Consider the following 23,617-nt stretch of genomic DNA (forward strand, 5'->3'; position numbering starts at 1 on the left):
AAATATACCATGTTTTGAACCGTGCTGAATAAGAACATCATATACCTGTGAATATAATCTCCCACGATGAACTATAAAATCACTGGTATGTTGAAGTTTATATTATAACATAGAACAAGTAAGGCAGCTTTGTAGATAGCAAGAAAAAACAGAACATTGAAGAATTGTGGTCTCAGTGCTTGTTTTCTATAATAAAATGGCACTTGACCCAGCTGCAAGTGCAGTTCATTCCAGGATTAGTGCACCTTTTCTCTGTGGGACTGATGGGAATCTCTAAACTGCACCTGATCTGAGACCTAGAAGAACACTGGGAAAAGGAGAAAGAGAAGAACATTGGCTAACAGAGTAGAAAACTCATTAATGAGGTTGCCTACATTCAACAAAGAAGTTGAAGTGAAAGAAATAAAAACTACAGGAAATGAATGTAAAGAGCACATTCTACATTAGGATCTGATTAAAGGACTGTGATTTCTGGCTCTGCAGGTGAGAGCAGTAGGACACCAGGCACTTCCTGAAAAAAAAAAAAACATCGCCTCTACAGCTTGCCAACAAAGAGTCTCCTCAGAGCTCCCGTGATGTCCTTATTCCTCAGACTATAGATGAAGGGGTTCAGCATGGGGGTGACCACACTGTACATCACTGAGGCTGTTGCACTGGAGTGTGAGTTGTGTGTAGCAGATGAGCTAAAGTAGACTCCTAGGCATGTGCAATAGAATAAGGAGACCACGGAGAGGTGAGATGCACAGGTGGAGAAGGCTTTGTACTTGCCCTGAGCTGATGAGATTGCACGGATGGAGGAGACTATCTTTGAGTAGGAGTACAGGATGCCAGCAAGAGGGCCACAGAACAGCAGTCCTGCTGCAAAATACATCACCATGTCATTAGGGAAAGTGTCAGAACAGGCAAGCAGAACCACCTGATTCAGTTCACAGAAGAAGTGGGGGATTTCCAAGTCTGTGCAGAAGGACAGTCGCAACACCATTAAGCTTTGCAGCAGGGAATTCAGGGCACTTGTGATCCAGGATGCCAGCACCAGGGACACACAGAGTCAGCGGTTCATGATGACCGTGTAGTGCAGAGGGTGGCAGATAGCTACAAAGCGGTCATAAGCCATCACAGTTAGAAGGAAATTATCCAAAACTCCAAAGAGTATGAAAAAATATATCTGCACGATGCATCCCTCATATGTTATGGCCTTGCTCTCTGTCTGGATGTTCACCAGCATCTTGGGGACAGTGGTGGAGGTGAAGCAGATGTCCACAAAAGACAGGTTGGAGAGGAAGAAGTACATGGGTGTGTGCAGGTGGGAGTCTGAGATGGTGGCCAGGATGATGAGCAGGTTCCCCAACACAGTGACCAGGTACATGGACAGAAAAAGCCCAAAGAGGAAGGGTTGCCATCTGGATTCCTCTGAAATTCCCAGAAGTAGAAATTCTGAAATCCGTGTCTCATTCTCTGTCCCCATGCGGTTGTTGTAACTAAAAAAGAGAGAGTAAAAAGAACATGTAACTTGACACACATACTACCATTTCCATTTCACACTCAAGACACAGTTCCTAAGTTTTGTGTATGAATCTGCTCCCCTTTGGGGATCCCTTTCCTGTCTTTGATTTGGAATCCCAGTCCCACCCTCACCCTTTCCCAATAGATTATGTATTCAATCATTTTAATTTACTTTATGCATTTAAGGAATTTAATTCAGTGATGATCATGTTCCAGGAAAAATCTAGGCAGTGATCAGGGCTAAGCAAGCAGGTATTCCTAATCTCTAATGATGAAGAAATAATGCAAGCACATATAAGGAGGGTAAGAAATAATCATGTGGCAAGCCAAATGGTGACAGTTAGTATTAAGAGAAAAAAAGCATCTATAAATGAGAAGATTGAGAGGGAGTCTAATTTTATACAGGTGTCCAGTCAAGACAGGCCAAAAAGTGGCATTTGAAAAGAGACCTCCAGGAAGACAGGATGGGAGCCGCCATCTGCAGAAGTGTGTACCTGGCTGGAGGTATGGCCAGTGCAAATGTCCTGAGGAAGATGCCTGATACAAATATTCAAGGTCCCCAAGAGCAAGGAGAGAGGGTGACATGAGCTGGTAACAGAGAAGAATGAAGAACAAAGCAGCTTCCCATTTACTGCAGGTTTAAGATGCCAGGAGCTTCTGTCCAGGTGTTCCTGCCTTGGCCTTTGATTAAGCTGATTGACAAGGTGCCTGTGTGGATTGAAATGTAATCCTGGTTTATTTCCATCTGGTGCCTAATGTTCTGACCTCTGGAGTATAAAGTGACTTTGGGAATATATTAAATCCAGGTCCCTCTTTTCTGAAACCTGCTCTCCCCTTCATAGGCAGACACACACAAAACACACACTCCACAAAAGCACACCACCAGCCCTGAGCTCCCAGCCCTGTGTGAATGCCATCTGCTTCTCACACCACTATTCAGAGGGAATGGACACCAGGCGAGCTGTCTGTATCAATGCCTCATTCTGCAAAGCGAGGTAGACGATGGTGCCCGGCTCCACCTTTATGTGTATCTACAAAGCACCAATTAAAAGGACAATAAGTAAACAGAAGGAGAACGCGTACAGTGAAAAGGGGGCATGGGGAAGGGAAAGATAAAGGACCAGGGACCAACATGGAGCAAATTCTATCCCATGCATGTGTGGCTCCTACAAAATGAGCCAGATATTATGCCTAACTACAATGCACCCATAAAAACATTTAGAAAAGGAAATAACGACAAGAAAAAAGTGGTACCCCAAAATCCCAGTTTGAAAATCTCCCATAGACACGAGACCTGGAGGGTCCTTTTGGCATTGCCATTTCCTACCCCGTGGTTAAAGGAATATAAGAAATCTGCTCAACATGGAGAGAAATTAAAAGACCTTGAAGGGGAAAACACTGTTGAGCTCAGTCCCCAAGAGACTGTATGGAAGAAAATGGCCCCTATTTCTGGCAGCGTTCAACTGTGGTTATATCCATTGTGGACTAGGAAAAAAATGAACGAAATAGCAAGGCAAATTTTTTCAAAGTCAAAGGTGATAATAATGATTATTTGGTCAAAGACACTTAGAGATGGAATTTTTGGGGGGAAGTGGTATTGAACTCATGGGCACTTGACCACTGAGCCACATCCCCAGTCCTATTTTGTATTTTATTTAGAGACAGGGTCTCATTGAGTTGCTTAGTGCCTCACTTTATGCTGAGGCTGGCTTTGAACTTGAGATCCTCCTGCCTCAGCCTCCTGAGTCACTGGGATTACAGGTGTGAGCCACCATACCCAGCTCAGATGAAATATTCATGTGGGAAAAAAATGTGTGAAGGGAATAATACTACAGAAATTCAAAAAGGAAAGTATACAAAGAACAAAAAAAAAATGAGTATTTTTATATAAAATATTAGAAGATTTGTTTCTGTGACATTCAATATTGATTTCAATGATTGCTTTTTTAATGTGGCATTGCATTTTTGATTGACACATAATGATTGCACACACTTATGGAGTATGACATGAAGTCTCTCTGCATTTATTTATTGTGTAATTATCAAATTGGGGTAATATTTATTATTTTGTTTTGGTGAGAATAATCAAAATCCTCCCTTCTATTTACTTTGAAATGTGCATTATTAACTCTAGTCACCCTGCTCTGCAATAGAATACCAAACTTTTCTCCTCCTGTGTAACTGACATGTTGTGCCTGTTAATAGGACTTTCCCCATATTATTTCTGAGTAACTACTGTCTATTTCCTACTTCTCTGAAATCGACTTTTTAGATTCCACAGTAAAAACTAACTGATATCTCTCATTCTACGCAATAAGCAGGACACAGAAAGATTAATATCAACTGGTTCCTGTGTGGACAGCAGCAGAGGCAGATGCTCTCCTCATTTTCTTGTGAGGTTTGCCTTCTGTGTTATTCCCGGGCTTTCTGTTTTGAACTCCTTGAACAAATCCAAAGGGAACACTCCAGTCCTGATTATGGTCTTCCTCAAAGGTGCAAAGACCCTTTTCTATAAAATCCTGCCCAGGCCATGATGTTTATCCTTTTACACTGAATAAAATCTCTCGCATGACTCATCCCCAACACATCACAGCTCATCACACAGCCATTACAATGTGCTGACTGTCCTCAGCATCATGGGACAGGATCCAAGAGGGCAGACTCTGCCTGCTTGATTCACCTCTCTGTTTCATAGCAGTGTGTGAACGTGTGTCCATTACATAGAACAAAATTGAAGAAAAGAGAAGTGATGTGAAAAGGAATAGTGGGGGACTGGAACCAGGTCAAGCTGAGTGACCTCAAATTAAATGCAATAAACAAAAGTGAAGGCAGCATCAAGCACTAAATAAGAGAAGATATACAATACCAAGATTTAATGCTGTCCTGATGCATTAATATATAAGTTGGCACAAACCTGAGCATAATTCAGAATGGTCCTTGAAAGTTGTGGCACCGAGAGATGCTCATGGGTGGAATGGATCAGAAATTCTGCCTCAGTCCAGAAACGATGACAAGGTTATAATTTAATTTTTTTGGAAAAGTTTGAGTTTTTAAATAAAACTGGTGTTAGCTATCTTTAGGAAAATGAAGTTGGTCTCCTAGTTCAGAGGAAGTGAAGATCACAGTATGAAAGTAATAAACACATTTTAGAGGAGATCAGGAAAATCACATATAAAGTTCACAGGTGAAAAGAAATGTTCAATAAGGCAAGACATTCAGAAGTAATAAGATAGATGTACTTCACTAAAAAAAATAAGAGAATTTTGGGGGGGATTACAGGAGATTGAACGCAGTCTCTCTTTACTACTGAAATACAGTCCCAGTCATTTTATTTTTATTTTTTTATTTTGAGTCAGGGTTTCACCAAGTTGCCGACACTGGCATCGAACTTTTCGTCCTCCTGCCTCAGCCTCCTGAGCAGCAGGGGTTACAGGCATGTGCCACCATACTTAACTAAAATTTGAAACATTTAATGGTTAAAACTTACCACTCCAAAAGGTCAGTAGAGAAACAATGAACTGGAAAAAATCCACTGAAATATTGATAACAATAGAAAAATAGGTTTATGAATATAATAAGCCAATCAAATTGATGCTCCACCTTGGAAACAAGAAATGTCCTCTCCTCCTATTCATCCCTCCACAGATAAGGCTCTCATTCTGATTGCCACCAAATTAATTACAAAAAAAGTCCTTGGACACATGGTCTTATTTGGAAACTGCTTCAAGCCTCTCATCCCAATTCTAGCTGAGCTTCCAGGACCTCATTCTATGGTTAGGATGACTCAGGCACGGTTGAGTCAGGGTTCCCCCAAGCAAACCAACAAAAAAACCACAGCCACCTCTCATCTCTGTGTGGGGCTGCAGTGGCTCTCAGATGACCTTAGGGAAATGTCCTTGGCTTCTGTCCTCTGAGAAGCTTCCCTGCAGCATCCACCACCCACCCCCTCAGACTCACCTGGATGGGTCTTCTGAGTGGAAGGTCTCAATGTGGAATCCAAATCCTCTCTTTGATGATGCAGCCTGAGACTGTGTTGCCAGGCGAGACAGCAGGAAGGGGTCCAGGATCATGCCCCAGCCAGATGCAGGACTCAAAGCAAACAGCCAAGGCCCATCCACATCAACACAGGTCACACAGAAGAGGCCAGCAGGGAGTAGCTCCAGCTGTGTGTGTCGGCTCACTGGGCCCTCTCCCTCTTGTTATTCTAAGCCTGAGACATGGTTTCCCACTGAGACCTTGCTCTGCACCAAAGGGAATTTGTTCTTGATGAGTCTCTGTGCCCAAGGTACAAGTTTAATATCAGGGGAATAAGTGTTTATTTTCCCTTTATAATTTTTTTTCTTTTAGAGATCTAACCTATTAACACGAGTCCCAAGCCTGACAGAAAGTCTTGTCCAAGATCTAAAATGCATGATCCTGTCTTGAGCAGTTCCCCTGGGTCGCAAAAGCTTTGACTTGTGCTAGGGATAAACCCCTAACATCTCCAGAAAATTGACTACTCCTCTCCTTAATGAGGAGGCTGTGGTCTCTTGATATGAAACCATGAGCACTACAACCCGTGGGTCCATGCTATATTTACAACAGAAGTTAAGAAGTGGTATTGAGTCTTGCATTTATAAACCACTCACCTTTCAATAATTCAAAGAGATACATTTAGATCTTTTTGTGCACATTTCCTGAGATTAGTGACTTTTAAATTTTTTCTTGTTTTGTTTTTATAAAAGTCCTTTCTTTTTTCCACATTGTATTGGTGCATTATAGTTGTGCATGATGATGGGATACATATTTGCACATACACACACAACATAACAATATCATTTGACCAATATCACTCCCAGCACTTCCCCCCACACTCCCCTCCTCCCACCCCTTTCTACTGATCTCTCTTTGATTTTTAGGAGTTCCATTTCACCTTGCTTTTCCTTTTTCCTAACTTATGCATATATGAGAGCAAACACAATTTGACCTTCTGAGTTTGATTTATTTCACTTAACATGATGATCTCCAGCTCCATCCAATTTCCTGCAAGTGCCATAATTTCATTTTTTATGGCTGAATAAAATTCCATTGTGCATGTATAACATACTTCTTTATCCATTCATCCATTGATGGACACCTAGGCTGGTCCATAGTTTGGCTATTATGCTGCTATAGACATGGGTATGATAAAAGCCCATTCTTGGTGTTCTCTACTGTTATGAGCCTCATTCTACATTCATACAAATGAGATTCAGACCGGCTAAATGGATGTGCCCAACTGGGTCCATGGAGTCTTAGGATCTCAATATAAGAATTTTAGAGGACAGAGAAAGATTCATCTCATAACAGGATGGAATCACCATAGGTGCAGCAACTACACACTTGAACATAGGTGCTCAGTAGGCATTTGGTATATTTAAAGGACAAAAATCATATGACCACCTCAATAGACGCAGAAAAAGCCTTTGGGGAAATCCAGCATTCAATCATGTTTAAAACACCAGATAAATGAAAGATAGAAGGAACATACCTCAACACATTTACTTGAACATTTCTACTAGCATTCAAGCTGACAGTTGTTTCTGCAGTATGCATGAATGACAGCTCTCCCAAGTGTTTCCTGGAGATGAAATGAGGTTATTCAGAAGAAAGGATTGGCACCGTTCCTGCAGCTTGGAAGAGTTTGTGAATATGACTTAACATTCATATAATTTCCTCTATAAGCCCAATCCTGGTCATTGTATGTTTCATTTCTAAACTGTATTGAATAAGTTGTTTTTCCTATGATATGTCTATTGGTGGATATAGGGAAGAAAATAATACAATAATATGGATTTTTTTTTTGCATGATTCTGGCCTCATGCATGCTAGGCAAATTCTCTACCCCCAAGCTACATACCCAGTCCTTTCTATTTCGAGATATAGTCTCTCCAAGTTGCCCAGGCTGACCTCAAATTAACAATCTTCCTCTGTCTTCTGAGTAGCTGGTATTTCAGTAGGTGGGTGCCACTGACCCTGGGTTGTTGTTTTTTTTTTTTTAGATTACTATTTAGATTGTCAATTCTATCATCTGAAAATGTGATCAATTCACTTCTTCTCACCACATCAATCTGTGATAGCTCTTGCTTCCTTGGTCACATTGACTTAAAGTTTCAGAACAGTGTTGGTAGAGCCAGTGGCAGGTACATTGACTTCAGTGAGTTTCATGAAGATTCTCCAAGTAATTTCATGTCAGGGCAGATACTGGCTGATAGTTAAGGAATATATTTTTTAATGTTTAAGAAATATGTGCCTATTTACAATTTAAAAACTGTTTTAGTTGTAGATGGACACAATACCTTTATTTTATTTATTTATTTTTATGTGGTGCTAAGGATCGAACCCAGTGCGTCACACATGTGAGGCAAGCGCTCTCCCACTAAGCCACAGCCCCATCCCTATTTACAGTTTTCTCCCTACTATTTTCATGAAGTATCTTTTCCATCTATTAAGATGACCTTATTATATCTAGGTACTGTTTCCACTTATTTATGATAACATAATAATTGAATTATCATTATAAAATGTGTAATAGGGTGACAGCCAACGTCTTACTGGGGGGTCCTTCTTCCTGCCGAGGAGGGTGTAAGCCACCTGGAAAGTTAAAATCTAAAATAATTAGTGAAGAACAAAACACAAATAGACAGAGACGTGTTTACAAAAAGCAGAGCCCCTGATAGATCGAGTCCACATGAGGTTGGAACTAGGCAAAGGAAACACGGCTCTGGTGGTTTATTTCAGGGGATATATCAAAGGCAGGGATAAGGTTTTAAGGGCAGAGTTTTGCTGACTGCAGGTCGATTGGCATCTTGGCAGATCACGTCCATCTCAGGTGCTATGTGGGACACAGCAGAGGAGGATAGAAATTCACACTGTCCCTGGGCAACTGACCAGAGAAAATGTCCACTGGTCATTCCCAGACCCCAGATATTTCTATCCACTAGGCTTCTATGTGTGGTGACCCACACACAACCCTTCATCGGCTTGTGACAAATGAGCATTGCTTTCTTGGGTTGCAAGCTACCTGGTCATCATATATAGTCTGCTTGACAAATTCATGACTATGTTTTAGAGCTAATTGGTTCATGTTTTTCCCATTTGCACTAATTAATTAAATCAATGGGTGTTTATTCTTATGCTGCTATATTTTTGGCCTCAATGTTAAAATAGATTCACAAACTCCATTGGACAACTGTTTTCATATATTCTCAGATATTTTTTTACAAACTGCAAATAGGTGAGATTTAAAAATTACTAATGTGGTGTCTTTCATGAAAGATATATTTTGTTGGTATGTGTTTTCTTCCTTGATTACTCCTTGCATTATACTTTTAACTAAAAACTAACCATTATTTAAAATCTGATATTATCAGCCATTATGGAAATTATAGATTCATGACTTTAAACATTTTTTATTAAAATTGTTAGTACTATTAGGGTATCAATTCAAGCTCATCTGAGATGACCGAGGCTGGCTGAGCAGGTGTCAGGGCAGTTGAATAGATGAAGTCAGCTGTGGATACAAATTTAGATTTGTGTCTGGGTTTTCCAGATAGTGGTTATAATATGGGAATTTGGTGGCATTAAGAAGCCCCAATTTGATCAACAGTAGAGGAGGAACCAAGCCTATGCTTCCTAGAGCACTCTGCCCAAGCCCCAGGCAGCCAGGTTCTGGAGATGGTTGTGAACTGCTCACTTCCCCGACTGCTACCTCTCTCCTGGAGATATTTACTTTATATGGAACCAGAAAACCACACAGGGACTCCAGTATTTCTCCTCCAGGGACTTTCTGAGAAGTGAGAGATTCAGTCCATTCTTTCTAGACTGTTCCTGTCGTTGTACCTGGTGATTGTCTTTAGGAACCTGCTCATCATCCTAGCCACCATCTCAGACTCCCACCTGCACATGCCCAGGTACTTCTTCCTCTCCAAACTGTTCTCTTCTGACCTCTGCTTCACTTCCACCACAATCTCAAAGATGCTGGTGAACATCCAGACCCGGAGCAAGGCCATTACCTACGTAGGCTGCATCACCCAGATGTGCTGTTTCACAGTGTTTGGACTGCTGGACAATTTTCTTCTTACTCTGATGGCCTGTGGTCGCTTCCGAGGTATCTGGCACCCCCTGCAACACAGCACCCTCATAAGCCCAGCTACTTCTCCTAGCTGGTTGTCAGTGTGCTGGGAGCTCTTCCTGGGAGCTGAAGTGTACTGTGGCTCTCTTTCTTCTCCGTCATGGAAATCCTGCATTATTTCTGTCAACTCCCTGACATCCTCATGCTCACCTGCTCTGACACCTTCAACAATAACTTCCTGTCATATAGTGTAATGCATGTAGGGGCATGCCCCCCACTTTCTGAATCCTTTTCACTTACTTTCAAATTATGGCTTCTGTGCTATGTTTCTCATAAGAAGGAAGGAAGTATAAAGCATCTACGGCCCCTGTGATTCTCATCTCTTGTTCCCCTATTCTAAGACTCTGCCTGGGGGTCTACCTGAGCTCCACATGGACACACACCTCCTGGATGGGGGTGCCTGCCTCCACCCTGTACACCCTGGTCATGGTGCACAGGACAACATGGTGATCACCTAGGGTGAATCCCTTCACCTGCAGCCTGAGGGACAGGGACATGAAGAGGGTCCTCAGAGCACTTCTGTACAACTTGTTGTCCTGCAGATGGAAATACTGACACTGTGCCTGGGCAAGTGTGACCAAGGACGATGAAATAGAGCACTTCATGCCTTGGATTTTGGAGGTTTCTGGCTGATCATCCTTGCAGATGCTTTGCTTTGCTGTGGACATCTGTAAATAGTTTTGAAGGTGGTCTTTAAGTCTTTTGCCTTTTTCTATCTTTTCTTCTTTTTAATTTGTAAAAGGATGTAATTTCTTTATCAGATATGTTTATCTATCTTTTTATAAGAGGGCCACCTTTCCATTTTATTTGCAGGGCCTTTTGATGGGAAAATTTATACAATTTTGATGAAGTCCAATTTTTCCCTTTGTAAAATGATCTTTCTTCCTATGGATCAGTAATTTGGATCACCAGATCCATTTGAGCTCAGAAAGTAATAGAGATGGTTCCTTGACTTTCTTTTCACTGAAGGATGATGGGAATGTGACGGCATTGAGTAGAAATGTTTCATTGAATTTTGAATTTTTACCTTTTCCCAGGCCAGCACTATGTGGCCCAGGGCCAAGTAGCACCCAGTCAGATACACGGTCATCACAATCAACACAGATCCCCTACAGCATACTCAGCCATGATGTCTGGTGGATTGGGTGTGTAAATCCATGTGTGACTTATTTAGTCAGTTATTTTACTGCTCTGACTAAAGGACCCAACCAGGATAATGGTAGAGGAGGAAAAGTTCACTTGAGGGCTCACAATTTCAGAGGTCTTGGTCATAGAAGGCCAGCTCCATACCTTGTCCCTGGAGGTGAGGCTAAACTTCATCATGGAGCATGTAGCAGAGGGAAGGAGCTCACATGGTGATCAGGAGGCAGAGCTCCACTCCTCAGATACAAATATATACCCAAAGCCATGCCCCCAAATTCCACCTCCTCCATCCACACCCCATCACTTCAGTTACCACTCAGTTAATCCCTATCAAGGGATTAAATCACTGATTGGGTTACAATCCAAACATTTCTTCTCTTACAACCCAATCATTTCTCCTCTGACTCTTCTTGCACTGTCTCACAGGTGAGCTTTCGGGAGACACCTCACATCCAAACCATAACACCTATGACATTTGCAATTTATGATGGTTAATGGGAGGAGCAGCTGTATATATGAGCCAGAAGAGAAATCACCAACCTTCCCTGAGAAGGTGTATTTCTGCTCTTTCTGTGATCTTGCATTTTACATATACATTATTGCTTTGCTGATAATATGCCAGACCCTACACACACACACACACACACACACACACACACACACACACACACACACCTGGTTGCTCTGGTGCAACTGACCCTAGAGCCCAGCTGAACTGCCACTTCTGTTCAGACTGTCTTCGTGACACCCTGTGGCTACATGTGACATCCCACAACACCCCAACAGACTAGGGCATGTCCCACCACTGACCCTCTCAGATGTCTCTCTCTACAGCCTCTCTGGATGACTCCTCCCCGCTGCAGCTGCTTCACATCTCCCCACTCCAATCCATGAGAACTGCCTTCCCTACCCATGAGCAGAAAATCTGGGTTGAGCCAGCTGGACACTGTGCCTATGCATGAGCCTGACCATTTTATCTATAAAACTGACCTTTCTCTAGCGTTTTGGGGTCAGTCCATGTGTTCCTTCCCTTATGCTGCAGCATGGGTTCTAATAGAGCTTCTTTCAGATGGTTTTGTTTTTCCTAATAATTTTATCTGTCTGAAGTAGAGTAAGAAAAACAGGTTTCTCTAAGATCAAGCAACACTAAAGCTTGCTGGAACTCCAGGTAGCCAGCAGCTGGAGCTAGTAACACTGAGAGCAGTGAGTAGTAGCCAGTGAGTGATGTAGAGCTTCACAGAACTGCCAGGAGCTGCTACCTTTGTCCACTAGGGGGCAGTGAGGGGAGTTGCTCATACTAGTGCCTGAGAGCTGCGGGTAGTCAAACCTCAGAGCTGTTAACACCAAGGGAGCTCTACTTTGCATATCTGTGATTTCTATGCAAATTGAGCAAAAAATCTCTCAACTGATTGGTAACACAAATAATTAGTATGATTATGATTTTATGGGGTTTTATATCAATCATTGGGGAACAGAAGACTATGACCATGAATAGCATTAAAAATGTAAGACTCAAGCTTTAAATTTTTTATAAATTATGATTTTTAATTGTACAAATTTATGTGATAGTGTGAAATTTAGTACATATATGTAATACATACCCATCAATTCAGGGCATTTAACATTTTAATATCCTTCAATTTTTTAATTTTTTGATTAAAATATTAAAGTTGAGCATATTTATTAGGTATAATGATATTTATTTCAATACATGCATTTATTATGTACTGATCAAATCAGGGTAGTTAACATGCATTTGGGCCTCCATGCTGCTCTATTCTAGTTGTTCATAAACTATATGATAGGTTATCTAGGACCATAGACACCAGACGGTGCTGTAGGAAACTTGAACTTATTTCTTTCTATTTTGGCACCTCCTCTACCCATCTGCCAGTCAGTGTTTAATTCCTATTTGCATGCCTCCCAGGGATGCAGACTTAAACAAGCTTGTAACTGCAGTGTCCATCTGGCTAGCAGTTAACAATTCAATATTTTTCAACACAATAAAATGGTGGTTTTGTTCATGTTTGGTTTCATAACAAACAGTGCCTCAAACTCCCATGCTTTCATATGAAGAAAGATGTGTCCCAGTGACATTGCATGTAGGCTTCAAGGAACATTGCTCTGACCTGTAGCCTGTGCTCCACAGGTGGCATCAGTGTGGGAATGTGGCCACAGGAACAGACCTTATGTGAGAGGTGCCCATTCTCCTAACAAGGGAAGAAAGGAGAAGCAGTAGAATCTCATAAGCCTCTTGCAACTTCTTCTGAATCCAAAGCACATTATATTGGCACATGTCCTATCAAATAAAGCAGGTCATTTGTTTTATTAGTCAGCGTTGTCCAAAGAAAAAGAACAAACAGAAGGTAAATAAAGAGATTCATAGGATGACAGAGATACAGATAGAAATAGAAGATCGACTCACACAATCACAAAGGCTGAGTATTTTCATAATGAAAACTCTCTATAATTGGGGGCCAGAAAAGCCAATCTTGTGACTCTAGAAGGTGAAAGCTACAGAGCCATGGAGGTCAAGGGTGCAGCCCCTGGTCCAAATAAAGGCTACAAGCCCCCCAAGGGCTGATGGTGCAGGTCCCACAGTCCAAAGACTAAAAATTAGGGTCTGACATCCAAGGGTAGCAGCAGGAGAGACCGTGCCCTGCTCAATAAGGGAAACCCAGCGAGTTTCCCCTTGTTCTCCCTGTCACATTCCCCCCCTTGACAATGGAGGTTTCCCTCACTACACACATTCAGGGTGGGTGGTCCTCACCCACTCACTGACCCCCACATAGCTCTTCTCTGGAAACACCCTCCCAGTCACAGTCAGAAGTGATGGTCTACCAGTTTTTCAGGAATCCCTCCAGGCAATAAATTTCATATCCCAAGTCCATCATCATGTTGTCCAACTCAAAAAGCACAAAGAAGGGACACGTGATCCTACCATGTGAGGCAGTGTCTAGACCCAGGTAGTGGGTGGGGTGGTGCAGTCTTCCTGTAGACAACACAAGAGTGACAACCAACTGTGAAATGGAAAACAGGTGAGGCATTTCACACTCCTTCAAGCATCAAATGTTTACTAATTGTGTGTTTTGGATTTGCAACAAGGAGGATGAGAAAAGAGGGAGAAATTACTTAATGCATCAAGAACCATCAGCTGCATTGATTTACTAAAAGTGTAAAATAGTAGAAAAGAATCTAACAATCCTTCCTGGGCCTACTTGGAGCCACCATGAGTGAGTCAGAGATGGCGCCTGTGAATCTAACACAGAATAAAGTGGTGGACTCAGACCTCACTTGAGCTGCCTGCCTGGGTCCTAGGACGCTTTCCCTTGCACCACCCCTCCCTGTCTCCCAGGAGCATCTCAATGCTGGACTCACGTCCTGTACCAGGAAACCCTTGTGACATCACAGTGACCTGAGCCAATGAGGAGAAAGGTGATGGTCACAATAGCTGCTATCTGTGGGGCACCTACCCTGGGCAGGTAATTTCCTGTGAGCTTCAACTTATGAACCAGTTCACACCAAAACTATATGAAAAAAAGGGGGAATCTACCAAGTTTATATATAAGGAGACAAAGTCAGTAAATTTGATTTCCTGTTGTGAAGGGAATATTGAGGAAACGTTTTTAGGCAGAAGCTGAGCTGCTAAGTCCACATTGGACCACCTAAAATCAGAACTAAGATTGTGGAGGTAATTCTCAGTGGATAAGTCCTCAAAATGCCTAAACCTGACTCTTATTTCACATCATACCCTCCATGCTCCAAGCATGATGTACAGACCAGGACAGGCAGCATCAACATTGAGGGCTATTAACAAATGCAGAGTCTCTGGGTGACCCTAGACCTGCCAAATCACAAACCACAGTCTGACTTTGAGCAAGACTCTGGAGCAATTCACATTCACATTGAAGCTGGAGAAGTTTTGGTCTGCTGTCCTCAAACCCTCCCCTGTGGACATTTGTGCTATACCTTGTGGTGTGGTGTCCTGTCTCTTATAGGATGTCAAACAACATTCCAGGCTTCAGCCTGCTAGGTTCAGTACCAACTCCCAAGCTTTTATAATCCAAAGTTTCTCCAGACGTTGGCAAGAGTCTCCTGAAGGCATAATCACTCCTGGTGGAGCTCACTGACCTGGAGCAGAACTGAGAACGTCTTGAAGGAGTTCCCACCAAAGCTCAACTCGGGGCAGATGGACTAGCATTTTGAGCCACATTTCCAAAGGTAAAATGAATCCCTAATAGAAATGAGTTATACTGGACACCTGTAAAATGTAAATGAAACTATAATAGATTCAGTCCATGGTGCCATAAAACATCTAAATGTACCTATTAGACCTACCAAGTGTTTCATAAAGGAAAGAGAAAATGACAATTCTTAATTTGTGATCTCAGCAAGAACCTCCAAATTACTTCATAGAAATGAAGCTAAGAGTTGTAGAAACTTCTCGTGGTTTTATAATAAGTAAACACATTTTTCTTGCTTGATGAAAGGGAAAAAATTCTGACAACATCAGGAGTTGTGTCCCCTCACAAGCCAGGACTTTGGAGTTCCAAGTAATGTAGCAAAGTCAGGTGTCTTGGACTTTGGGGTAAATTGTTAAGGATTGGGCAAAAGCGCTGTGGAGGTTAGACTTCTGTGGGGGCAGGAGGCTTCATGAAGAAGGAGCAATAATGACTGGATCCCCCTGATTTCTAACCTTCTCTCTTGGGAACAGAGAACAAGCAGGACAATTATCTTTTCTGCTCTGACCAAGGTCCCAGAGGGACATCAGGTGCACAGGGATTGCAGAAACAAGAGGAGATGTACCTAATGAGCAGAGAAAGGGAGCTATAAATAGATCCTCTGATGCTCTCCCTCTGCGCAATTATAAATCTGGACAGGACATGATGGTTTTTTGTGGAGACCTAGGGGTGGTTAGGGGACCAGTACTTCACTCCTTCCTGTTTTCTTGACTGGGATAGAGCTGTGGTCTTCATCCTCAACCAACCAGGGGGAATCCAGAATGTCATACAGAGACCTTCTTCTCAGACACCCCGTCCAGGTGAGTCTGAGATCCCAGAAGGTATACAGGAAAGGTTCAGCAAGAATAGAAGGTGATAAAATTGACCTGAGGTACCCGAGAACCAAGCCATCCCAGCCTCGAGCTGAGACCACTGTCTTGGTTTGTGATCCTAACTGACTCATTTCAACCTCATTAGCATTTTATAAAGAGGTGTCTTTTAGCTTTTGAATGCATAAATCCTCATTGACAATTATGAGATGGGAATAGAATTCTGTCTGGATGAGACTAAAGAAATGGTGTAATGCATTTCTCATAAAGTATAGTCTATCTAAAGAGTTTTGCAGTTTGGGAATGGGAAATTTGATTATAAGGTGTGGACATCTGTGCCGTGAAGTGAGAATAATTTTTCTTAAATTTTTAACATGAAATATATCTGAGCCTGGCCCTGTACTCATCACAGGACCTGATAACGGATCACTTACTAAACCTACCATGAAACAGTTCCTGAGAAGTAGTTTTACAAGGCCTTCTTTCGTGCTTGGTGTTCACATGGGGAAGACACCGTTTTATTTGATAAGCAGGAGGAAAACCAAATGGCCTTACATGGCAATGCCTTTGTCACTGCGGACGTAGGACATATTCTGTGAGCCTTTTCCTTTCCCTTTACAATTCCAAAATCCTTGTGAACGTATTTTGTGGGGACTGAGTACTTTTATCTTTTAGTTTCCTTCTTTCAAAGTGGAAAAATGGAGACTTTGCACTAATTTTGCTGTTTGCCATGGAGATCTTTTACATGGGTCTTCCACGTGGTGAGGGGGTAAGTGGGAGTTCCTAGATCTCATGTGGGGGAGTCCATCAGTCATACTTCGGGCCAATCCCCTCAGTCACTTTTTAAATTAGAAAGTTATTCTGCATGGTCTGCTGTAAGGAAATTTTTTAAAAATTCCTTTTGTCAATCTATTTCACATAGGTTTTTTCTCACCAGTACCTTTTTTGCCTTTTGGTATTGGTTTCAGTTTTACAACTGTCTTTCCTTTTCCACCACCTTGTGGGGCTGATTCTTTTGCATTCAACTACGGGCGACCCACATCTTTCTAACAAGTAGATGTGTTTACACACAGGAGTTTCACTATGTTTATGGAGACTGCCTATCTGTACAATTGGTATCAATAATCAGCATCCCATGTTTCCCTTGGAGAATGAATGAGATAATGCATGTAACATGTGTCTAGCTCACCTGCATGGTGAGACTCCTAAAAGCATCTACCGGAATACTTGAATCATGATCACTACTCAATTCCATTATCCTGTCCATTGGGTCCAGTGTCAGGAGCACATTTGAGTCCAATACATGCCTGCCTTTGTGAAAACATGAAGATAACAAAGCAGGTAAGATCTCTGCTTCACTGGTTCTTATGTTACAATGGCAAAGGTAGACAATGATGACATCACCCATCGATGTGATCACGATCTCTGGGGTGAATCCCAGGAGCAGAGGGCAGGTCTTCAGGAGAGGTGCACTATGCACAGATATTGATAGAGAGTGAGCAGCCCTGGAACCAGTTTCTGAGCTCCTACATTTCACAAAGGGAATGACCCTTTAACGTGCGGGTGCTATCGTTTTGCCAGTATTTTATTGGGGGATGTTTCCCACTACTGTTCATCAAGTACACTGGCCTGTAATTTAATTTTTTGGTAGTGTGCTTGTCTGGCCAAATTGTGACCTTTATGATATTCACCCCTGAAACATAAGAAACAGAGAAATAAGGAGGGATCCACTTTGATCCACAGGATACTTTTGAAATGAAAATACTGCATGATTCCACATAGAGCACTATCTAAAGCCGTCAAGCACATAGATACCTAGAGTAGAATGGCAGTGTCAGGAATGGTTAAGGGGAGATGTGGGCTGTGTGTTCAGGTCTATAAAGTCACAGTTATGTAAGATGACTAACTTCTAGATACCTGCTGTACAATTCAGTACCTAGCACTAACATTATGATATTGTGTATGTGAAATTTAGCTATTAGAATATACACCTTGTGTTAAGAAGAAAAAAACACAAATAAAATTAAAAATAAGAGGAGCAAGAAGAGTCTGAGAGCTGATGAATATGTCTAGCACATAAATGTGGTGATGGGATTGCCAGGGTTTACAAATATCTGAATTCATCTGATTGCACTGATTGCATATGTGCTGTTCATCATCTATCAACTATACACCTACCTAAAGCTGATATTTTTGACAACATGGGAACTAAGGACCCTCTGCATCCTGAGAAGCTTAGCATCTCCATAGCAGCCAGGAAGCTACTCCTTCCTCAGCATTCGAAGACGAGGCCTCTCCTCCACCCCCTGGCTCACGCTGGCTGCCACCATGGCTTCCCTTGGAACGTGGATGTGTGCAGCCAGCTCTTCCCCTGGACCCCTGCCCATCTTGCTCCTCCTACCAGGCCCAGGTCTCTACAGACCATCTCAGGGAACCCTCCTCTCCTGGAGGTCTCTGCTTAAACATCACCTGTACCTCTCTTACCTGGACCCCCATAGGAATAGCACCTCCATTTCTCCCTCACTTATTACCTGTATGTTTTATTCATAGCAATTGTACCATGTGAATACTCTGGGTCATTTTTTTTTTATTTTTAACTGATACATAGAAATTATACACACACACACACACACAAATGTATTTATGGATTGCCACATGATGTTTTAATTTGTAAATACATTTATAATGTTCAAGTCTATCTTCTCAAGCATGTGTAATTCATTTATGGTGAAAACATCCAAAATCCTAGTCTAGGTCTATTTTTCAAATTGGCTTGTGTGATTCTGTTCTGATTTTAGGTATTTTGCTCTTTCAGGACTCTGTGTTCATTGCCTGGACAGTGCCAGGAACATGTTAGGAACTCAATTTGCACTCCTCAAGGGCATGAAAAATTAATCATTAAAACTGTGGCATAAACAACATATTGAGGAAAAGATATAGAGGGTCTCCAATTCCTAATCACCAGTTGACACCAGGAACATCTAAAAGGGGAGCTGATACAAATATTAGTATTGTTTGTTTTCTCTTTACAGCACCTGAAACCACAATATGACAGGCAAATTTCAGAAAATGACACACAAATTACAAAGTTTCTTCTTCTGGGATGATTTTCAGAGGACCCAGAACTGCAGCCCCTCATCTTTGGCTTTTTCCTGTCCATGTACCTGGTCACTGTGCTGGGGAACCTACTCATCATCCTGGCCATCATCTCAGACTCCCACCTGCACACGCCCATGTACTTCTTCCTCTCCAACCTCTCCTTTGTGGACATCTGCTTCATCTCCACCACCATCCCCAAGATGCTGGTGAACATCCAGACACAGAGCAAGGCCATTACCTATGCAGGCTGCATCACATAGATTTATTTTTTTACATTATTTGTAGTGATGGACAACTTCCTTCTGACTGTGATGGCCAATGACCAGTATGTGGCCATCTGTCACCCCCTGCACTACATGGTCATCATGAACCCCAGGCTCTGTGGATTGATGGTGCTGGCATCCTGGATCATGAGTGACGTGAATTCCTTATTACAAAGCTTAATGGTGTTGTGACTGTCCTTCTGCACAGATCTGGTAATCCCCCACTTTTTCTGTGAGCTTAATCAGGTGGTCCACCTTGCCTGCTCTGACACCTTTCTTAATGACCTGGTGGTATACATCACAGCTCTGCTGCTGGTTTTTGGCCCCATCATTGGCATGCTTTACTCCTACTCCAAGATCATGTCTGTTGGGAGTCACCCTGGCTCCAAAGACTAACTTCCCCATCCCCCAAGAAGAGCTGTCCAATTGTGAGCCCTCTTGGCTCACATGTTCTTTACCCACCAATTAGAGCCCTGCTGGATCACATGATCCTTACCCACCAATTAGAGCCTGCTGGCTCACATGATCCTTACCCACCAATCAGAGCCCTGCTGGCTCATCTGATCCTAGCCACCAATCAGACTAGCCCTGCTGGCTCACCTGATCCTTACCCTCCAATCAAAAAGCACCCCATGCCAACTGTCAAACCACCCCTGGCTCTATAAATATGCAGAGCTGTTCCTCAATAAATGGGCATTTGCTCTGATGACAAGTCTTGTTCGTTCTTTCAGTGTACTCCATCTGTGCAATCTCTTCAGCCCAGGGCAAGTACAGAGCATTCTCCACCTGTGCATCTCACCTCTCTGTGGTCTCCTTATTTTATGGCACAAGCCTAGGTGTGTACCTCAGCACTGCTGTGACCCCAAACTCACACTCTATTGCAGCAGCCTTGGTGATGTACACTGTGGTCACCCCTATGCTGAACCCCTTCATCTATAGTCTGAGGAATAAGGACATCAAGAATGCTCTGAAAGCACTCTTTGGAGGGGAGCCACAAAACCCCTCATTATCCTGAGCCTTAAGAATATTGTGGATCTATCTCTAGCAATTAGAGAAATGCAAATTAAAACTACACTTAGATTACATTTCACTCCAGTTAGAATGGCAATTATCAAGAACACAATTAACAATAAATGTTTTGTGAGGATGTAGAGGAAAAGTTCACTCATAAATGCTGGTGGGACTACAAATGGGTACACTCACTCTGGAAAGCAATATGGAGATTCCTTAGTGAACTTGGAATGGAACCACCATTTGACCCAGTTATCCCACTCCTCAGCATATACCCAAATGACTTAAAATCAGCACATTATAGCTAAATTCACAATAGGCAAGCTATAGAACCAAGCTCTGGAACCAACCTAGGTGCCCTTCAATGATGAATGGCAGGAGGTATTGGTAGAGGAAGCCTCTCTCCTCATTGTAGACAGGACGTAGAGAGAGAGGATGGTAGTTGACAGGGGCACAATACATAATCCCTAAGGACACACCCCCAGAGACCCACTTATTCCAGCTCTGCCCCACCTGCCTACCATTGCCACCCAGTAGAGCAATTCTTTAAAATTAGAAGATGGGAGAAGCAGATGTTGAACAAAAAACACAAAGTTTCAGTCAGACTGGAGGAATAAGTTTTAGTGACCTACTGCTCTGCAGGGTGACTGCAGTTTATAAAAAAATATTGCATATGTTAAAATTCCTGAAATAGGCTTGTAACATGGGGTGAGTTTTGTGCCCATCAATAAATGGATGCATAAAGAGAATATGGCATATCCACACAAAGGAGTGTTTTTGACACATAAAGAAGGAAATCCTGCCATTTGCAGCAGAATGAATAGAACTGGAGAAAAGTCAGAAACAGAAAGACAGGTTGTTGGGAGTCACCCCGGCTCCAAAAACTAACTTCCCCATCCCCTGAAAAGAGCCTTTGAATGATGAGCCCTGCTGGCTCACATGATCCTTACCCACCAATCAGACTAGCCCTGCTGGCTCACATGATCCTTACACACCAATCAGACTAGCCCTGCTGGCTCACATGATCCTTACACACCAATCAGACTAGTCCTGCTGGCTCACATGATCCTTACACACCAATCAGAAAGCACCCCATGCTAACTGTCAAAACCTTTAACCATTAAACTGTCATAACTGTCAAATCACCACGGCTCTATAAATATCAGAGCTGTTCCTCAATAAACGGGCATTTTCTCCGACGACAAGCCTTGTTCGGTCTTTCACAGGTAATGCATCTGCCTTTTCATAGATAGAAACAAGAAAAACGAAGATGACCTGAAAGTAGAAGAGGGATCGCTAGGCACCTGGGAAGGGTGGGAGCAGGTAGAGGAATGGATAGACATGATCAGTAGACAATGTTTGCTTGGGTGGAAATATCACAGTGAATCCCATTAATTTAGACAATTAGTATGTGTGTATGATAATAATAAAATAGATATTTCATGTTCTCATCACATAAAATGATGCATTGGAGAAGTAATGAAATTGTTAATTAACTAGATTGAGATTTTGTATCATGTATATGCATAAAAATTTCACATTGTGCCCCACAAATACACATAATTGATTCAATTAAAAATTAATAAAAAATTTAAAAGAATGATAGTAAACAAAATTTGACAGAACATTAACATGAACTGAAGCAAGATATGTGTGAAGGTATGAACATGGAAAAATTTGGTTTTATCAAATACCTCATCTGGTTCTGTCCTGTTTCCCCCATTACCTCACAATCAACAGCATTCTAGAGAGTCTGTCCTATCAAGTAAGTACAAAGTCTAATTATTTAACTGACTGCAAAATATTTTATGGTATGACTTAACATTTACACGTCTGATGATCTATGATATCATTCTTCATTAAACCACTATAATATAATGAATCCACAATGATTTTTACAAAGGTATTTGGGGGTTGGTTATTTAAACCTGTATTTCTGGACTAGGTTTATTTTGGTACTCTGGGGGACACTGGGAAATGGCTGGAAATGGCCTTGACTGAGATACCAGGAAGGGTGACTTGCTAACATCCCACCAGGCAGAGGACAGCATAGCAATGAGGCTGGGAAGTCAATGGTCCCTTGACTCAGAAATCTGGGTTGGGATCACCTGCACTTTGGGTATTGAAAGCTGCATTTAGATATTTTCCAGGTACCATAATCCTTCCCATTTCCATAAAAATTAAAGCATCCCTTTTCCCACCCGTTTAAAACTTCTAACCACATCAATTTGATAGCTCTTCATGTTTTTCCCATGTAAATGGGTGTGCTTGAGATTTACAGTGGTGTCCTTCCAGCATTACTGGTTTTCAGTAAATATATGTCCAATCACCATTTCAGTCTATTTTGATTCTAGACTAGTCTTTACAGTAAACATTCCATAAACATAAACATAGATTTTGTATATATATTCTTCCTGGATGTTCATCTAAAATGTATTGGTTACATTTACACCAAGTTCTTTAATTCCTCTTATTTTTTGGTAAGTTATGGAGCTAGGGGGCCATCTTAATTTTCCTCCAGGTACACAGTGTTATGGTTTAGATAACTCCAAAGTTCATTTGTGGAACAATGCAAGAAAGTATAGAGGTGAAATGATTGGTGTTTTGAGATCCTCAATCCAATCAGTGAATTCATCCGCTGATAGGGATTAACTGAGTGGTGACTGTAGGCAGGTGGGGTGTGGCTGCAGGAGGTGGGTCCCTGGGGGCTTGCCTTTAGGGTTCATATTTTGTCCTTGTTGAGTGGAGCACTCTCTGCTTCCTGATCCTCATGTCCTAGCCTGCTTTCCTCCACCATACTCTTTTGCCACAACATTCTGCCTCACAAGTCCCAAATATTGGAGTTAACCATCTTTGGGGTGAAACCTATGAAACCATAAGTCACCAAATAAACATATCCTCCTTAAATTTTTTCTCCTAAGTTCCTTTGATCATTGAAAAAAACTGAATAAAACATAGCCACTTACACCAGCTTTTATTTACTTTTTCAGGCTCTTCCAACTTCATTCAAATATAATCTTCTCATTTAATAAATTTGCATATATGCTGAAACATAATCACTGATTGGTTCAACAAATAATTCTAGGAATATATTATTCTAGAATATTATATAGGTATATGTATGTGTATGAATATATATGTATATACACACACAGATACACATACTTAAGGATGTACCAATTTAATTAAATTATTACTATTTTATATTTTTTACTTTGTTTAATACTTCTTTCATTTTGTTTGTTACAGTTATTTTAACACTAAAGTATTCAAACTGGCTCTATCGCCTTGAAATTATTTTTATTTCAAAACTTCTTCCTTCAAAATGTACCCTATTATGATGTATAACTATAATATACTATCAAAAACATTAAAAAACTTCTCCAATTCTATAAA

The 23,617-nt window shown here is 41.7% G+C and overlaps 1 protein-coding gene and 1 pseudogene across 1 annotated transcript; one reads left to right on the forward strand and one right to left on the reverse strand.

Moving 5' to 3' along the window:
- Positions 1 to 535: 535 nt before the first annotated feature.
- Positions 536 to 1,465, reverse strand: LOC101965812 (olfactory receptor 7A40). Its single transcript, XM_013366190.2, is given in 1 exon segment — positions 536 to 1,465. A coding segment is annotated over 1 exon segment (930 nt).
- An 8,033-nt stretch (positions 1,466 to 9,498) lies between these two features.
- On the forward strand, positions 9,499 to 20,225 carry LOC101966695 (olfactory receptor 7A10-like; annotated as a pseudogene).
- The last annotated feature ends 3,392 nt before the right edge of the window (positions 20,226 to 23,617 follow it).

The sequence above is a fragment of the Ictidomys tridecemlineatus genome, chromosome 2 (genome assembly GCF_052094955.1).
Source record: "Ictidomys tridecemlineatus isolate mIctTri1 chromosome 2, mIctTri1.hap1, whole genome shotgun sequence".
In the NCBI taxonomy this organism is placed as follows: Eukaryota; Metazoa; Chordata; class Mammalia; order Rodentia; family Sciuridae; genus Ictidomys; species Ictidomys tridecemlineatus.